Consider the following 15,560-nt stretch of genomic DNA (forward strand, 5'->3'; position numbering starts at 1 on the left):
ACCTTGCAAAAAGTTAGCAATCCACATTTTCCCTAGCAATAGATGAGAGTACTTATACCCACATACTATTCTCACCAGCACTGAATATTACCAGTTTTCATGTTTGGCCAGTCTGAGAGGTAAGTTATTTTTAATGCCCAATTGAGATTCAGAATCTCTTAATGTATTTATAGGCCTTTTCCAGCTCTGAATTTTCTTATCAATTTGATGGTATTGATTATGGTACATTTTATTACATACTGGTCATTAAGTTTTTATCAAATGCCACATCAAATTATTTACTTCTTTGTTGTTATAATGAACCATGTGATCTATTTCTTACTTGGCCAGGTCTGTTGTTAAATAATTAGAATTTCTATTTTTACTTAGAATATTTATATTTATATTAATAAGTGATATTGATCTAATTTTCCTTCTGCTTCCTACTATTTTTTCCCTTGAATAGTTGTAACAGGAATTATCTGTTCTTTAAAGGCCTGAGAGAGGTCAATGATAAAATCATCAGATCTTGGTGCCTTTCTAAATTGCAGACCTTGAACCATGTTTCTAACTTCTATTATGGTTTTTGGTTTATTTGACCTTCTATCACTTTTTTTTTTTTTTTTTAAAGGAAAGACAGAGAGAAGGAAGGAAGGAAGAAAGGGAAACATCTTTAAACATTTTCTTGTTTTATTGTATTTTGTTTTTCCGTTTTTTGTTACATGGGCTGGGGCCGGGAATCGAACCGAGGTCCTCCGGCATAGCAGGCAAGCACTTTGCCCGCTGAGCCACCGCGGCCCGCCCAAACATTTTCTTGTTTTTATTATATTTTGTTTGTTTGTTTTTTTTTTACATGGGCTGGGGCCGGGAATCGAACCGGGGTCCTCCGGCACGGCAGGCAAGCACTCTTGCCCGCTGAGCCACCGCGGCCCGCCCTTCTATCACTTTTAAGTGAACCTGGGTTAATTAAATTTTGTTAGTCAGCTCTCTGTCCTGGGCCTCCGTTATATCTGCGCTGCCTCAGCATCCATTTTCAGGGCCTCTTGGCCTTTGCTCTAGTTTTAACCCATTTCTACTCCCCAGCCTCAGTACATCAGTCACCTCCCCCAACCATGAGTCACTCTCCACACACTCCACACCACTCATGACTCACCATGAGTCCACAGCTGGCCTGAATAAGCTAACTCTCCCCATGATCCTTAGAGGTCTAATCACTCTCCCATTTTGTGCATCTTTGTGTTATTCCAACCAATCCTTGACTCCCCTGGAAAATCTACTAACAACCACCCCTAGACCATAATAAAGGCACAAACACGCCCACGGGGACCTCACCGCCTGCTGATGTGCTCCCTACCTACCGGCTGGCTGAGTCTCCCCACTCCCAGTTCCTTCCCTGCTCCAGGACGTGAAAGTAATAAACCATCTTATTTCATGCATTGTTGCTTCTGGCTCCCTATTTGTGAGGCACCTGACTTCCATCTGAATCCAAATTTTAAATCCTACATAATTCAGAACACCATCCATCTCCTTAAGATTGAAATAGTGTTGTACAAATCATTTTACAATTTTTTCGATCTCTTCTGTATCTTTCCCAATTCTGAATGTTGCCTATTTTCATTTTCCTCCCTTTTATCCATAATTTATCTTGCCAGGGCTAATTAAATCAATTAATTGAAAGCTTTGTTTTGCCTCTTGTTTTAGTTGTTTTTCTTTTTAATTTCAGCTTTTGCCTTCATGAATTATCTCTTGCTAAGCGTTGTTTGTTTTGTTCTTTTTCTATTTCAAAAGTTGCGTTTTAAATTTATTTTCAGCCCATTTAAAAAATGTTTTTTGAGCTAATCGTTTTCTTCTGAATACAGCTTTAGTTCTGTCCATAGATTTTTAGTAAGGAGTTATCTTTTAATTACTTCCTAGACAATCTGCCACTTCAATTTTATTTATCTTTGCATCAGGGATGGTTTAGAAGAGTCTTAAAAATTGCCTTTAAGTTGAAAAAGAAATCAAGCCCACATATATACAGTACATGTTATATATATATTTTTTTTGTATGCTTATGGTGGGGGTCACAATTTATTCTTTCTCTATGTGATTATCCCATTATTGCAGCACCATTTGCTGAGTTTTTAGGGAGAGGAAGAAGTGCATGGTAAGTACATGTACTATATTTTTGAAAGTTTAGCATGATGAGCAAGTACAGACCCCTCGTCTCTCCAGAGATAATCTTAACAGTTTTTTGTTCTTCCTTCTAGTAATATTAATATGCTGTACAAATATTATGTATTGAAAAGTATTCCTTGATTTCCAGCTTAATTTTTAGAGGCTTCCCAAGGCCATTTGTAAAGTTTGTTATAATTGAGGAGACCAAGGCTTGTTTTGTTCTTGTCTCGAATCTTTAACACTTTATACCTGTAGGCTTCCTGGTTTCAACAATGTTTCTGCCATTCGAGCATGAGAAAGGTGATACAATCAATTCACTTGGCCTTCTAAAATTTTGGGTTTTAAATTTTGCTTATTTTTCATTTGCCATGGAAGACTAATTGAATTGTTCCTGACCTCTTGAACTCAAGTCTAGAGATGCAGATTAAATACTATCTTAAATTCATCTGTTGAACATCTTTAAATGAGCGACCCTTACTTTTCACACTAAGTTGGAGAGGGTTACCACTCCTATAGTGGTACCAAGAGGTAGGTGTGATTTTGAAACCCATAAGCTCCATCAGTCTTTCTCCCCCAAATTACCACAAAGAAATATTCTAAGTAAAACTGATGCTTACCTTGTAAAGACAGGATTAAGGAAAGTTCTCTGGCAACCCTTCTTTCATCTAGATTGTCAATCTTAAACACCTGTTTTAAGTAGCTTCTGAAATAGCTCCTAATGATCCCTACCTCCTTTATTTACTCTTGTGTAGTTCCCTCCCTGAGTGGATGTCTGTGTGATTTAGTACCCTGCTTTACTAACAGAACAAGGGAAAAGTGACAGGATGCCACTTCTGAAGTGAGGTTATAAAAGACATGACTTTGGTCTTGCTTGCATTCTTCTCTTTTCTTTGCTTGCTTGTTTTAATGAAGCAAGTTGCCGTATTGATGAGATCCATGTGGGTAAACAGCTGAGAGTAGCCTGCAGCAACTGTCAGCAAGGGACAATGTCCTCAATCCAACAATTCACAAGGAACTAAATCCTGCCAAAATCACGAGTGAGCTATGGAACGGATCCTGCCGAGTCAAGCCTTGAGATGACTGCAAAATGACCCAGCTCAGCTGTGCCCAGATCCTCGCCCCACAAAAACTAAATAAAAAATGCTTTGATTTAAGCCACCAAGATTTGGGACAACTTGTTACCCAGTAATAGATAATGATTAGACATGCTTTTTAGAAATTCATTATAAAACCCATGGTATTCTAGCTGTTATTTTTTTCAGGCAATTTGTCTGGAAAATAGATTGCACCCTATTTGACCCCAATCACTCTGTTCCCAACAACCTATGCTCTCTGAAGACTACAAAAGTAGGTTCTGGATATAGAGAACCAGAATATGATAACTTATATGAGGTCATGGTGAGAATGGAGGAGTTTGAAGACTTAGAAGGGAAAATAGCACCACTCTACAACTATTTGAATGGCTAAAGTAAAAAACACTGGCAATACAGTCCTGGTGAGGATGCAGGGCAACTCGATCCCTCAGGCATTGCTCCTGGGTCTATCAAATGCTCTAGAAAATAGTTTGGAGGTTTCTTATCCAGTTAAGCACAACCAAGCAATTGTACTCCTGCATCTGAATGTTCATAATAGCTTTTACGTGGTATATAATAGCCACAACCTGAAAACCCCTTGAAAGAATCTAAATGCCTTTTGATGGGAGAATTGTGTTTATTAATTCAGTGAAATGTTACTCAGCCATAAAAAGGAATGATCTATTGAGACACAGAACATTACAGGGCATAATGCTGAGTGAAAAGAGCCTCTCTCCAAAGGTTATACACTCTTTGATTCCACTTATATAATCTTTTCAGTGACAAAATTAGTGGAGAATAGATCAGGGATTGGTAGGGGTTAGAGTTGGGATAGTTTGACTAGTAAGGGGTAATGTAAGGGAATTATCTGTGGTATTGAAACGGTTGTGTGTGCTAGTTTTAGCGGTTATGCGAATCTATACACCTGTGAAGAAATTTTATACATTTATATGCACACAAAACACAAAACAGTGAGTGTAAAAACAAGGTGAAATCCAAATAAATGTTCTGTATTTGAGTTAATAATGTTGCACTGATGTAAATTTCCTAGTTTTGACAATGTACTATGATTATGTAAGATGTTCTCACAGGGAGAAAGTAGGTGAAGAGTACTGGAGAACCAGCTGTATTTTTGCAACTTCTTATGCATGTTAAACTACTTCAAAATTAAAAGTTATATAAAAAAGAAAAAGAGGCTAGAAATTTTTTTAAAATGCCTTGGATATGATTTTCTTCTTTCTGACTCTCTTCTTTCACTGGATGGATACGAAGTGTGCCAAAACTGGTGTATTAAGAAACAATGGAGAGTATTACCTGCCAAGCCAAAGGATGTAGTCAGTTGTGTAAGATAAGACAAACAATGGTATTAAAAGTCCAGACCAGAGCTAGGCTGCAAGCCTAAGGGAGCACATAAAAAGACAGTAAGATTTTCTCTCTTCAGGCTTAGTAGGAGTGACCTGAGATAAAAGATTATAGGATAATGCAAACTGCATTTATATATTTTACTTTTATTCTCCTTATAAAATCTCTTTGCAAAAATATGTTAAGAGTGGATTTAGGTAGGAAAAGGCATATTTTTTTCTAGGTTCTGAGAGTGGAGTGGGACACAAGGCAAGGGAAGTTTCAAACACTGTAATAGTAACTCTGGGTCATGCCAGGGTTAGTTCTAACAGAGTGGCAGTTTTTTCTAACATAATTCTTGATATAGTAGACAGGATAATTGAATTATTTACAATGCACCTTATTTTAAATTATTCTCAAAGATGATATCTTAGGGGAAAGGAAAACTGATTGTGGCAAAAAGTGTTGGAAGAAACAGATGTCAAGATTGTGGTTTTGTGGACTATTTAAGAAGAAAGAAGGAAATCAAGGCCTGGGTAGCAAAAGGGAAATCTTGTAGTACCCACCATAGAATAGAAAAAAACACACATTAAAGAATCAATATGTCTGTATATTTAAAAATTATAAGGTAAGCTAACAATCTTTTTAAGAAACATCTATGTAATGAAAGCATTCTGCTCAAAGGCGAGGAAAAGGCCTTATTTTTATTATAATTTGTTATATTAAATCTCACAAATTTTGGGCCAATACCAAAGAATGGTATGTGCATGGAATGTAGGAATTAAAAAGAGCAACTCTTCTGCCCACTTCATGAAGACTTTGGAACACAGACATCTTGGCCAGTTACAGAACAGGATCAGTGTGTCTTGTTATTCATCCCTTTTGTTTGAATTTACAGTTATTTGAGGATACTCAGAAAGGCTTAGCTTTCTTATAGTAATTTTCACTTTGGACCCCATGGTGGTTTGAAGTTGTATGGTACGCCAGAAAAACATGTTCTTGAAATGTAATCTATTTCTATGGGTGTGAACCCATGGTAAGTAGGACCTTTAAATGAGGTTAAAGGTGTCTGAAGTGAAGGTATGTGTGACCCAGTCCAATCAGGATTGATTTTAATCCTATTACCAGAATCCTTTATAAACAGAATAATTCAGAAGAGAGAGAGAAAGCCACAAGAAGAAGCTGAAATGGAAACTGGGAGAGAAGGAAGAGACCAGGAGATGCCACCACATGCCTTGTCATGTGACAGAGGAACCAAGGTTCAACAGCAGCCAGCCCCCGTATGCCACAGTCTTCAGGGAGAAAGCATCACCTTGAGGATGTCTTGGTTTGGACAATTTTCTCAGCTTCAAAACTGTAAGTGAATAAATTTCTATTGTTTAATCCAACCCATTTCATGGTATTTGCTTAAGAAGCCTAGGAAACTAAAACAGACCCTCTAAATCAAGAATAATTTGTGTAGTGGGCAGGATCTTGTATAATTATACAGGTGTAATTAGTACAGGCAAACTTTTTTTTTTTTGCATGGGCAGGCACTAGGCAAACTTTTAATAGGAGAGTACTGAATGGTGAAATTCATCCTTTCCTCTGTTCCGTATTCTGAAACACATTCAACCATGACAACTTTTGTTTATAGCAGCCATGGCCTCTATATTTATTTCTTAATTTCCCAGGATATGAATGCTACACATAGAAGATTGCCTTCTTTCTTTTTTTTTTTTTTTTATTGCTGAGCTTGGAGAGTTCTTTAATTCTGGATGAGTTTTTTTTGGTCAGGTGGTTTATAAATATTTTATTGCAGTATTTAGCTTGTCTTTTCACTCTCTTAACTGGCTCTTTCACAGAGCAAAAGTTTTCATTTTTGATGACTTCCAATTAATTTTTCTGTGACGGATTATGTCCAAAATTCCTCACAAAGTCATGGGTCCTGGAGATTTTCTATGTTATCATCTAAAGGTTTTATAATTTTGCATTTACATCTATGATCCATTTTGAAATAATTTTTATGTAATATGTGAAGTTTAGATTTTTTTTTTTTACCTTATAGGAATGTCCAGTTGCTGCAGCACCATTTATTGAAAAGGTTATCTTTCCTCCATTGAATTGTTTTTATATTTTGTCAAAAATGTTGTCTATACTTGGTTGGGTTTATTTCTGAGTTCTCTATTCTGTTCCATTGATCTGTGTCTACCCCTCCATCCATGCCTTGCAGTTTGATTACTGTAGTTACATAAGTCTTAAAATTAGGTAGAGTGATTCCTCTGACTTTTCTTCAAGATTGTTTTAGCTATCATAGTTTCACTGCCTTTCTATATACATTACAGAATAATCTTGCGTAGATTTACAAAAACATATCGATGAAAATTTATAGGAATTGTGTTAAACCTGTCTACTAATTTGAAAATTGACATCTTTAATATGTTGAGTTTTCCTACCTATGAACATAGTACATCTCTCTATTGATTTTAGATCTTGATTTCTTTCATAAGTGTTTTGCAGTTTTTGCATACAGTTCACGTAAGTTGTTATACTTACATTAAATATTTCATTTTTTTGAGCAATTGTAAATGATACTGCCCTTTAAGTTTCGGTTTCTACATTTTCATTACTAGTATATAAAAATATAATCGATTTTTTTGGTGCTGGTTTTTTATCTTGAGACCTTGTTGAACTCATTTATTCTCCCAACTAGTTTTTTTTTCTTCTTAAGATTCCTTAGGACTGTCTACAATGAGAATCAAGTTATCTGAAAACAGATACAGGTTTACTTCTTCCTTCCCAATGTGTATGTGTTTTATTTTACTTTCTCGCCATTATACTGGTTAGAATTTTCAGTACTACATTGAATAAGAGTTATAAGAACAGACATCCTAATCTTAGGGGAGGAAATTCAGTCTTTCACCAGTAAATGTGAAGTTAGCTGGAGGTTTTTTTGTAGATGTTTCTTACCAAATTGAAGAAGTTCTTCTCTATTCCTAGTTTTTAGTTTTTTTCCATGAATTATGTTAAATTCAGTAAAATACTTTTTCTGTGTTCATTTCTATGATCATGTTATATTTCTTCTTTAGTCTTTCAATATTGGTGGCTTAAACTGATTGATTTTCAAAAACTGAACCAGCCTTGATCTTGTATCTTCTAACATTATCCCGTATGAACATAGATGCAAAATTCTAAAGAAAATTTTACAAATTGTATTAGTTTCCTATTGATGTTATAACAAATTATCACACATTTGTTGGCTTAAAACATGCTAATTTATTCTCTTATTGTCAGCGGGGATGGTTCTTTCTGGAGGCTCTAGGGGAGAAACTTTATTTGCTTTTTCAAACTTCTGAAGGTCGCCTATATCCTTTAGTTCATGGTGCTCTTCCTCTATCTTTAAAGCCAGCAGTGCAGCATCTTCATCTCTTTCTCTGTCCCTTTGCTTCTTTTGTCACACCCCTTTCTTTCTGACTCTGACTTTTCCTGTGTCTCTCTTTTAAGAACTCTTGTGATTACATAGGATACCTACCTGGATAAGCCAGGATAATCTCTAGATCTTAAAATCCTTAATTTAATCACATCTGCAAAGTCCCCTTTGCCATAAATGATACCATATTCACAGATTCAAGGGACCAGGACATAGACATCCCGGGGGGGTCATTATTCAGCCTACCATACTTCATTTTTATATTGTCCTTGTTTGATTTTGGTAGTAATACTATGTAGCTTAATTTAAATTTTTATAAAATATTGTGATGAGATATTCAATTTTCTAATTTTTATTTTTTTCTGACTTGTTTTCCTGTGAGTTGGAAATACTGCATATCAAGTAGAACAGATATATGGACCACACAATTTGTTTTATTAAATACTCACTCTTAAGTTACGATGTTTCATTTTATATTTGCTTACAAATGTGTGGTTCACTGTATCATTTAAGGCAATTTATAGTAGTTTTATGTAAAAATTCTAATTTCTTTATAAAACTTAAAACATTAAACCCTGAGTTTACGATTTTCTCTTTTTATATTCAGACTAATTGTGAGTGCCAAGCTTGTCCTAGCTTCTTCTAATACACTGGAAGGAAAATCATTTTTAAGTTTGCATTGATTTGTGGTAAAATTTGTATTCAACAATCAAATGCTACACTATTTCCCATTAAATGGATATGCACTTAATTAGTTTCACTTGTTCAGCAATTAATTAGTTTGAGACTTCTTATTTTGGTATTGAACCTGACTATTGATAGTTGGAGCAGATACTGTATCAGGATTGCAATGCATGTTTTTCCAATAATGCCACATAAAAAGTTCTCACATTTTGACAAATGCTCTCCTTTGTAATATCATCTAATATTTTTCATAATTGTGAAATACTCTTCTGCTAGTTTCTTTTTTGCATTCATTTTCTCCAGTACTGCTTCTAGTAAATATGAAGCAAAAGGAAGCTGTAAGAGAAACACACAAAAAAAATGATCAAAACTCTATATTTTCTTTAAAAAACATATACTAAATATCATTAAACCATTAGAACTCAGTTATCTGCAACTTTGCATCCATAATGGTACCCTACTGGATCTCTTTTCAACTTATCTTGCTGGCTAGTGTGGGTGATTTTGTCTTTTATAATAAAAATGATAAAAGAGCAGAAGTAAAATGAAAAAAGATAAACGCCTTATTGAACAATTCATGGTTTACTGACCATGTTAATGATGTAATCTGCAATACAAGCAGCTAAGCCATTTATCTTCAATCAGCTGATCAATAGCAGGTTACAGTCATCTCTAGGGCACACAGGCCCACAGAAGTAGTACTGTATGCTCATCACTCATAAAAAAATGAGAGAATTCTCATCTATCAGTACACTTGTCTGTGTTAGAGCCAAACATCTTGAGTTGTGGATAAAATTTCAGAGGAAAAAATGGCAAAAGTATATCCATTGATTAAGTTATAGAAAAGTTTGTTTGGCATATCAAAGTGCAATACACATGTTGCAAACTGCTGAGTTTATAAAATATATAAGACATTTTAAAATTTAATAATTTTTATAACTTTCCTGGTAGCTTTATTATTCCCTTGGCTTCACTGGTTTGCCTGTGGAACTCCTATTCATACAGTACAATAGTGGGTAGGTAGAAGAAAATCTGAAATGTTCTAATCACTTCCCATGGTCCTCCCAACTTCCTTCTTATCTTCTTTTCCAGTTATGTATGCAAAGGACAATGTCAGGCTGAGGAGATTATAATTAGCTAAACCCGGAAGCCTGCGTATACGTCTTTTCCCCTAGAACGACAGGAGCTTCATACATGTGTCTTTCACGAAACTTTCCACGCAAGAAAGCCCAAATTACCAAAACAGCAAATTTCTTCAGTTCTAAGGTACAGCTGAATATAAGATGCACACATTGACTTAAACAGTTTTTCTGAGCGAAAGACATCCTATCTCATTAAATATATGCATATACTATGCTAGGCAATGCATTTCAATTTTAGAAACGTGAAAATGTGGAAATGTGGATTTCTTAGAATCAAGGAAAAAGAACACATAAGATTCTCTTCTGGAAGATAATGATACTAATAGCAAATCCGTCAACAAATTAGCCTTTGGGGATGCAGAAAAGAGTTATATTTGCAGAACTGCCAGTTTTACAAATAAGATAATTAAAAATTTCAGGGCGTTAACATCAGGTGATAAATGCACAATAGATGCTACTGAGCATCTTTCTTTTATTGAAACGATGTCTTACAGTAATATATGCATGACTATCTAGAAAGCTGATAAATAAGAAGTAAAAATCTTCTATCTCTTGTTAATAGAAACAAAAGCAGAAATGAGTTTTTAAAATTTCATTTCCTAAAGTTATTCTAAGAAAAAGAAAAGGTTCTCTGATCGAACAAGTGTGGGAACCAAACTTAGCTTAAACAAAGTTCCTTTATTTCAGGCTTTTTAAAGTCTCTAAGATGCTAACAGGCATTATGTCTCTCCAAGAGGGCAATACAGTTCCCTGCGTATCTAAATCCATTTGCTCATCATTTCCTTATGGTCTATTTACCATGTGAAACTAGTAGTCTATGGAACAGATTTAAGACAAACATGCTGGTTTTATAATTTCCTAAGTAATAAATGTCACAGAATTTTGACCAGGCCACAATGTATTCTTATCAATCATCTTATTTGCAAATTTAATTTTCAAGTTAAAATCTAAACCTACTCTTAATATCTTGTGATCTGAACAATTCCAGCATATTACATACTTGGACATTTCCTTCCTCTTCAAAAAAAAATCTATATTAAAAGAATTTTTCTTCCTGGAACCTCCAAGACGGTATGAGAAGCCCATTTTCTAATTTATTGCTGGCAACCCCCTGACCCACCCACTTTATTCTTTTCCTCTGGCTTTCAATAAAACAAAAAGCTCCAAAGGTAAACAGAACTGTTTGTCAATGCTATTTTAAGTTTCTTTTAAGCTTTCTATAGAGGTTAACATGTTATGGATGTTCAAAAACCAATGAATCCTTTCAACAAGATCTATGGTATTTATACATCTATTTATGCTTGCAGGTGTTCTATTTTGTCTACAAATAGTTCGGGAGATAATATTATCGATTTTTATCTAATTTCAGATAAAATTCCATATTTTGATGTTTAATTTAATTCAACTTTTCTAGTTTTGTTTTTTATAAACTAATTCTGATAATTTTTTCACTCAACCTACTGTTCATTCCATTTTATGTTTATGACTTATGAGTTTACTGGCAACTACAAACCCAACTTTTATAGGCATCTTCAAAAAAATATTTTTTTAAACATTCAAGGGTCAATTTTAATGTAACTTTATAAAAGAAAAGGGTGAATTATAATTAATGTAATTTAAAGTAGTAAATTAATGTAATCTTCTAGTAAAAGTTCATAAATGAAACAAAGTTTAGGATGACAGATAAACTTTTAATTTTTGAGGAAGGTTGGGAAGGGGATTTTCAAGGTAACTCTAGTTTGGTTAACTGAGAGTTATCATTTATTTCATTTATAGATTATCAGTAATTCTTAAATCTCATAAATTGTGCTTAACCTGAAGGCTGGATATAACATAATTTAATCTTTAGTGATTCAGGAAAGCTCTTTAAAATCTTATAGTGCCACATGAACATCAATTGTCAGCATACAGACGTAGGTTAGGTAAGGTGAGAATGAAACTGTTCTTAAAATATAACACCTTGGATACTGCTTCAAAAATTCACATGCATATTTGTTTGCCATCTTCTTTTTAACTGTAAAAGGTTTAAAAAACACTAAGATCAACTGTCCTGAACTTTCTGCTACTGTAGAATCCACATTAAGTGTAATTTTACTTCATATAGGCAGTTTAGAGTCAATTAAATTCTCTCTCCACTCAGTATATTGAGGGTGAGCCTTGAATTCTCCCCCAGACCTCCCTCAGAGATAGGAAGCATAACTGCCGTTTTAGTGCTAGAAGTCTGGAGATGGACTGAACCTGAAAGTGGCAACATCACTTGCCAACAGCAAAGATCCTATCTCTCTTGCTGTAACAAATTTACCTGAAATAACAAACCCACTGATTATGCTGCCTTGGGTTTTCTGAGATGTTGTATGCCAGAGACTATAAAGGTCAAAAAGCCTACATGGTTTTCTTTCTTCCTCTTGCATAAAAAAGGAAAAGTGATACTCCTGGTTAGGTTAGTGCAGAGAGAGACAAGTTTGAATTATTCAGCGTAAGGGGAAAATGGCAGGGGAAGATTTGATACTGAGTGAGATGTCTTGGAATAAAATTTTATTGGGACATCAGAAACAACAACTGAAGTTTTCCTTGGTCTATACGGTAGTCTTCAAGTAGCTCTTTCTTGTGGGAATAGCTGTCCACCTTGCAAATGGTGATTTCTACTGTTCGAGATATTTCTCCTGATTTCACGCTGTTTTTCAGTTTCTCTTACATGCAAACACCTGCAGATGTTTGTCTTGAGGAACTGGTACGCTGCTGCAACAATATCGACTTTATCACTTTCACTTAAAATTATGGACTTCATTTAGAAGTATTTCTATACAAATGTAAGATCTGAATAATGGCTGCAGATGGTGAAGAAGCTACCTTCAAAAAATAACAAACCCTAACCTCCATGGCTGAAAAACCTGTAGATAACATAAAATTGGCACTAACTTGAACGTATTCTTAATAAAAGAAAAATGAAATTTTTGTGTTGAAAGAAAAATTTTAATAAGCATAACTTTTTAAATCTAAAGGACAAAAATTAACATTTTTTCATTTTTGTGCTTTATTAGAGAAGTTTGTGTGGGTTTACAGAATAATCACGCATAAAATACAGGATTCCCATATACCACCTACTTTTCACATCTTATGTTGGTTATAATTGATGATAGCACATTTTATAATTGTACTATTAAGTACGGTCCATGGTTTAACTTAGGGTTCACTGTGTAGTGTACTTCCACAGATTTTTTTAAAAGAATTTTATTCTGTATATAACTTAACATTTCCCCTTTTAACCAAATTCAGATATATAATTCAGTACTATTAACTGTGCTCATATTGTTGTTCAAAAATTACCACCATCCAGTGCCAAAACATTTCCATCACTCCAAATAGGAGCCCTGTACATTTCTTTTTTTGTGGTGTGTGTGTGTGTGTGTATGTGTGTGTGTGTGTGTGTGCATGGTCCAGGACCTAAACCCTGGTCTCCTGCATGAAAGGCAAGCATTCTACCACTGAGCCACCCATGAATCCAGTCCTGTACATTTTAAACCTTAATTTCCCATTCTTTATCTACACACCATCCCTTATTCTAATTGTCTCAAATAAGTGAGATTATACAATATTTGTCCTTTTGAATCAGGTTTATGTCACTCAACATGATGGCTTCAGGGTTCATCTATGATATCACAAATATCAGAACTTCATTCATTTTTATGGCTGAATAATATTCCATTACATATATATACCACCTGAATAATATTCCATTGCATATATATATATATATACCACATCTTTATCCATTCATCAGTTGATGGACACTTGGGTTACTTTCATCTTTTGGCAATTTTGAATAATGCCACTATAAACAATGGTATGCAAATATATTTGAGTGCCTGCTTTCAGTTCTTCTTCTAATTATGTTTCTAAGTATTGGGTTTGCCAGGTGTTCTAGTTTGCTAGCTGCTGGAATGCAACACACCAGAGACGGATTGGCTTTTAATAAAAGGGGATTTATTTTGTTGATTCTTCAGAGGAAAGGCAGCTAACTTTCCACTGAGGTTCTTTCTTACATGGAAGGCACAAGATGGTCTCTGCTGGTCTCTCCAGGCCCCTGGGTTCCGACAACTTTCCCCGGGGTGACTTCTTTCTGCATCTCCAAAGGCCTGGGCTGAGCTGCGAGGGCTGAGCTGCGAGTGCTGAGATGAGGAATGCTGAGCTGTTTGGCTGTGCTATGTTGCGCTCTCTCATTTAAGCACCAGCCAATTAAGTCAAACGTCACTCATTGCAGCAGACACACCTAGACGACTGCAGATGTAATCAGCAACAGATGAGGTTCACGTACCGTTGGCTTATGTCCGCAGCAACAAGACTAGGTATGCTCACCTGGCCAAGTTGACAACTGAATCTAACTAACACACCAGGTCATATGGTACTTCTTTATTTAGTTTTCAGAAGAACCACCAAAGTGTTTTCAACAGTGGCTGTACCATTTTACATGGCCACCAGCAATAAATGAGTGTTCCCATTTCTCTGCATCCTCTCCAATACTTGTGATTTCTGTTATTTATTTATTTTTAACAGCAGTGATTCTAATGGTGTGAAACGGTATCTCATTTGGTTTAGATTTGCATTTCCCTGATGGCTAATGTTATTGACCATCTTTTCATGTGCTTTCTGGTCATTTGTATATCTTTGGAGAGATGCCTATTCAAGTCTTTTGCCCAGTTTAAATTGGGTTGTCTGTCTTTCTGTTGTTAAGTTGAAAGATTTCTTTATATATTCTGCATATATTAAACCCTTATTGGATATATGGTTTCAAATATTTTCTCCCATTGAGTCGTTTGGCTTTTCACTTTCATGATAAAGTCCTTGGATGCACAAAAGTTTTTAGTTTTGATGAGGTTCCATTTATCTATTTTGAGTGTAAACCTGAAGAAACTATGGCCTAACACAAGGTCCTAAAGATGCTTGCCTACATTTTATTCTAGTAGTTTGACAGTTCTGGCTGTTATATTTAGGTCTTTGATCCATTTTGAGTTGATTTTTGTTTACTGTGGTTTTGTAATAAATTTTAAGATTGGAAGTGTGAGTCCTCCAATCATTTTTCTTCTACAAGATGGCTTTAGCGGGTGGGCCACGGTGGCTCAGCAGGGAAGAATGCTTGCCTGCCATGCCAGAGGACCCGGATTCGATTCCTGGTGCCTGCCCATGTGAAGAAAAAAAGATGGCTTTAGCTCTTTGCCCTACCATATCAATTTGATGACTGGCTTTTCTGTTTCTGCAAAGAAGGTTGTTGGGATTTGGAATGGGATGGCATTGAATCTATAAATTTTGGGGGGGTATGATCGATATCTTAAAGGTACATCATCTTCAAATCATGAACACAGAATGTCCTTCTATTTATTTAGGTCTTATTTTATTTCCTTTAGCAATGTTATATAGTTCTATGTGTACAAGTCCTTTACATTCTTTGTAGATTTATTCCAAAATATTTGATTGTTTTAGTTGCTACTGGGTATAGAATTTTTTCTTGATTTCTTCTTTCGATTGTTCATTGCATGTATATATAACACTATTGATTTTGGGGGGTTTTGATCTTGTGCCCTGTTACTTTACCGACTTCATTTATTAGCTTTAGGGATTTTGTTGTGGATTTTTCAGGATTTTCTATATATAGGATCATATTCTGCAAATAGGGAAAATGTTACTTATTCCTTTCTAATTTGGATGACTTTTATTTCTTTGTACCGCCCCATTGCTCTGGAAAGAACTTCCAGTACAATGTTGAATAACAGTGAAGAC

The 15,560-nt window shown here is 35.1% G+C and overlaps 1 protein-coding gene across 8 annotated transcripts in view; it reads right to left on the reverse strand.

Annotated features, from left to right (window-relative positions):
- Positions 1–5,230: 5,230 nt before the first annotated feature.
- CNTLN (centlein) overlaps positions 5,231–15,560 on the reverse strand; it is a 417,071-nt gene continuing 406,741 nt past the window's right edge. For 6 of the 8 annotated variants that reach the window (XM_077148091.1, XM_077148092.1, XM_077148090.1 and 3 more), the window contains one exon: positions 7,757–8,979. In XM_077148091.1, coding sequence (XP_077004206.1) covers positions 8,878–8,979 — 102 coding nt within the window. In that variant the 3' untranslated portion in view covers positions 7,757–8,877. Of the gene's footprint in view, positions 5,905–7,157; positions 7,721–7,756; positions 8,980–15,560 lie in introns of those variants that run through there. The other 2 variants (XM_077148088.1, XM_077148087.1) reach the window with 2 other exon arrangements.

This window comes from Tamandua tetradactyla, chromosome 2 (assembly GCF_023851605.1).
Source record: "Tamandua tetradactyla isolate mTamTet1 chromosome 2, mTamTet1.pri, whole genome shotgun sequence".
NCBI classification, from domain to species: Eukaryota; Metazoa; Chordata; class Mammalia; order Pilosa; family Myrmecophagidae; genus Tamandua; species Tamandua tetradactyla.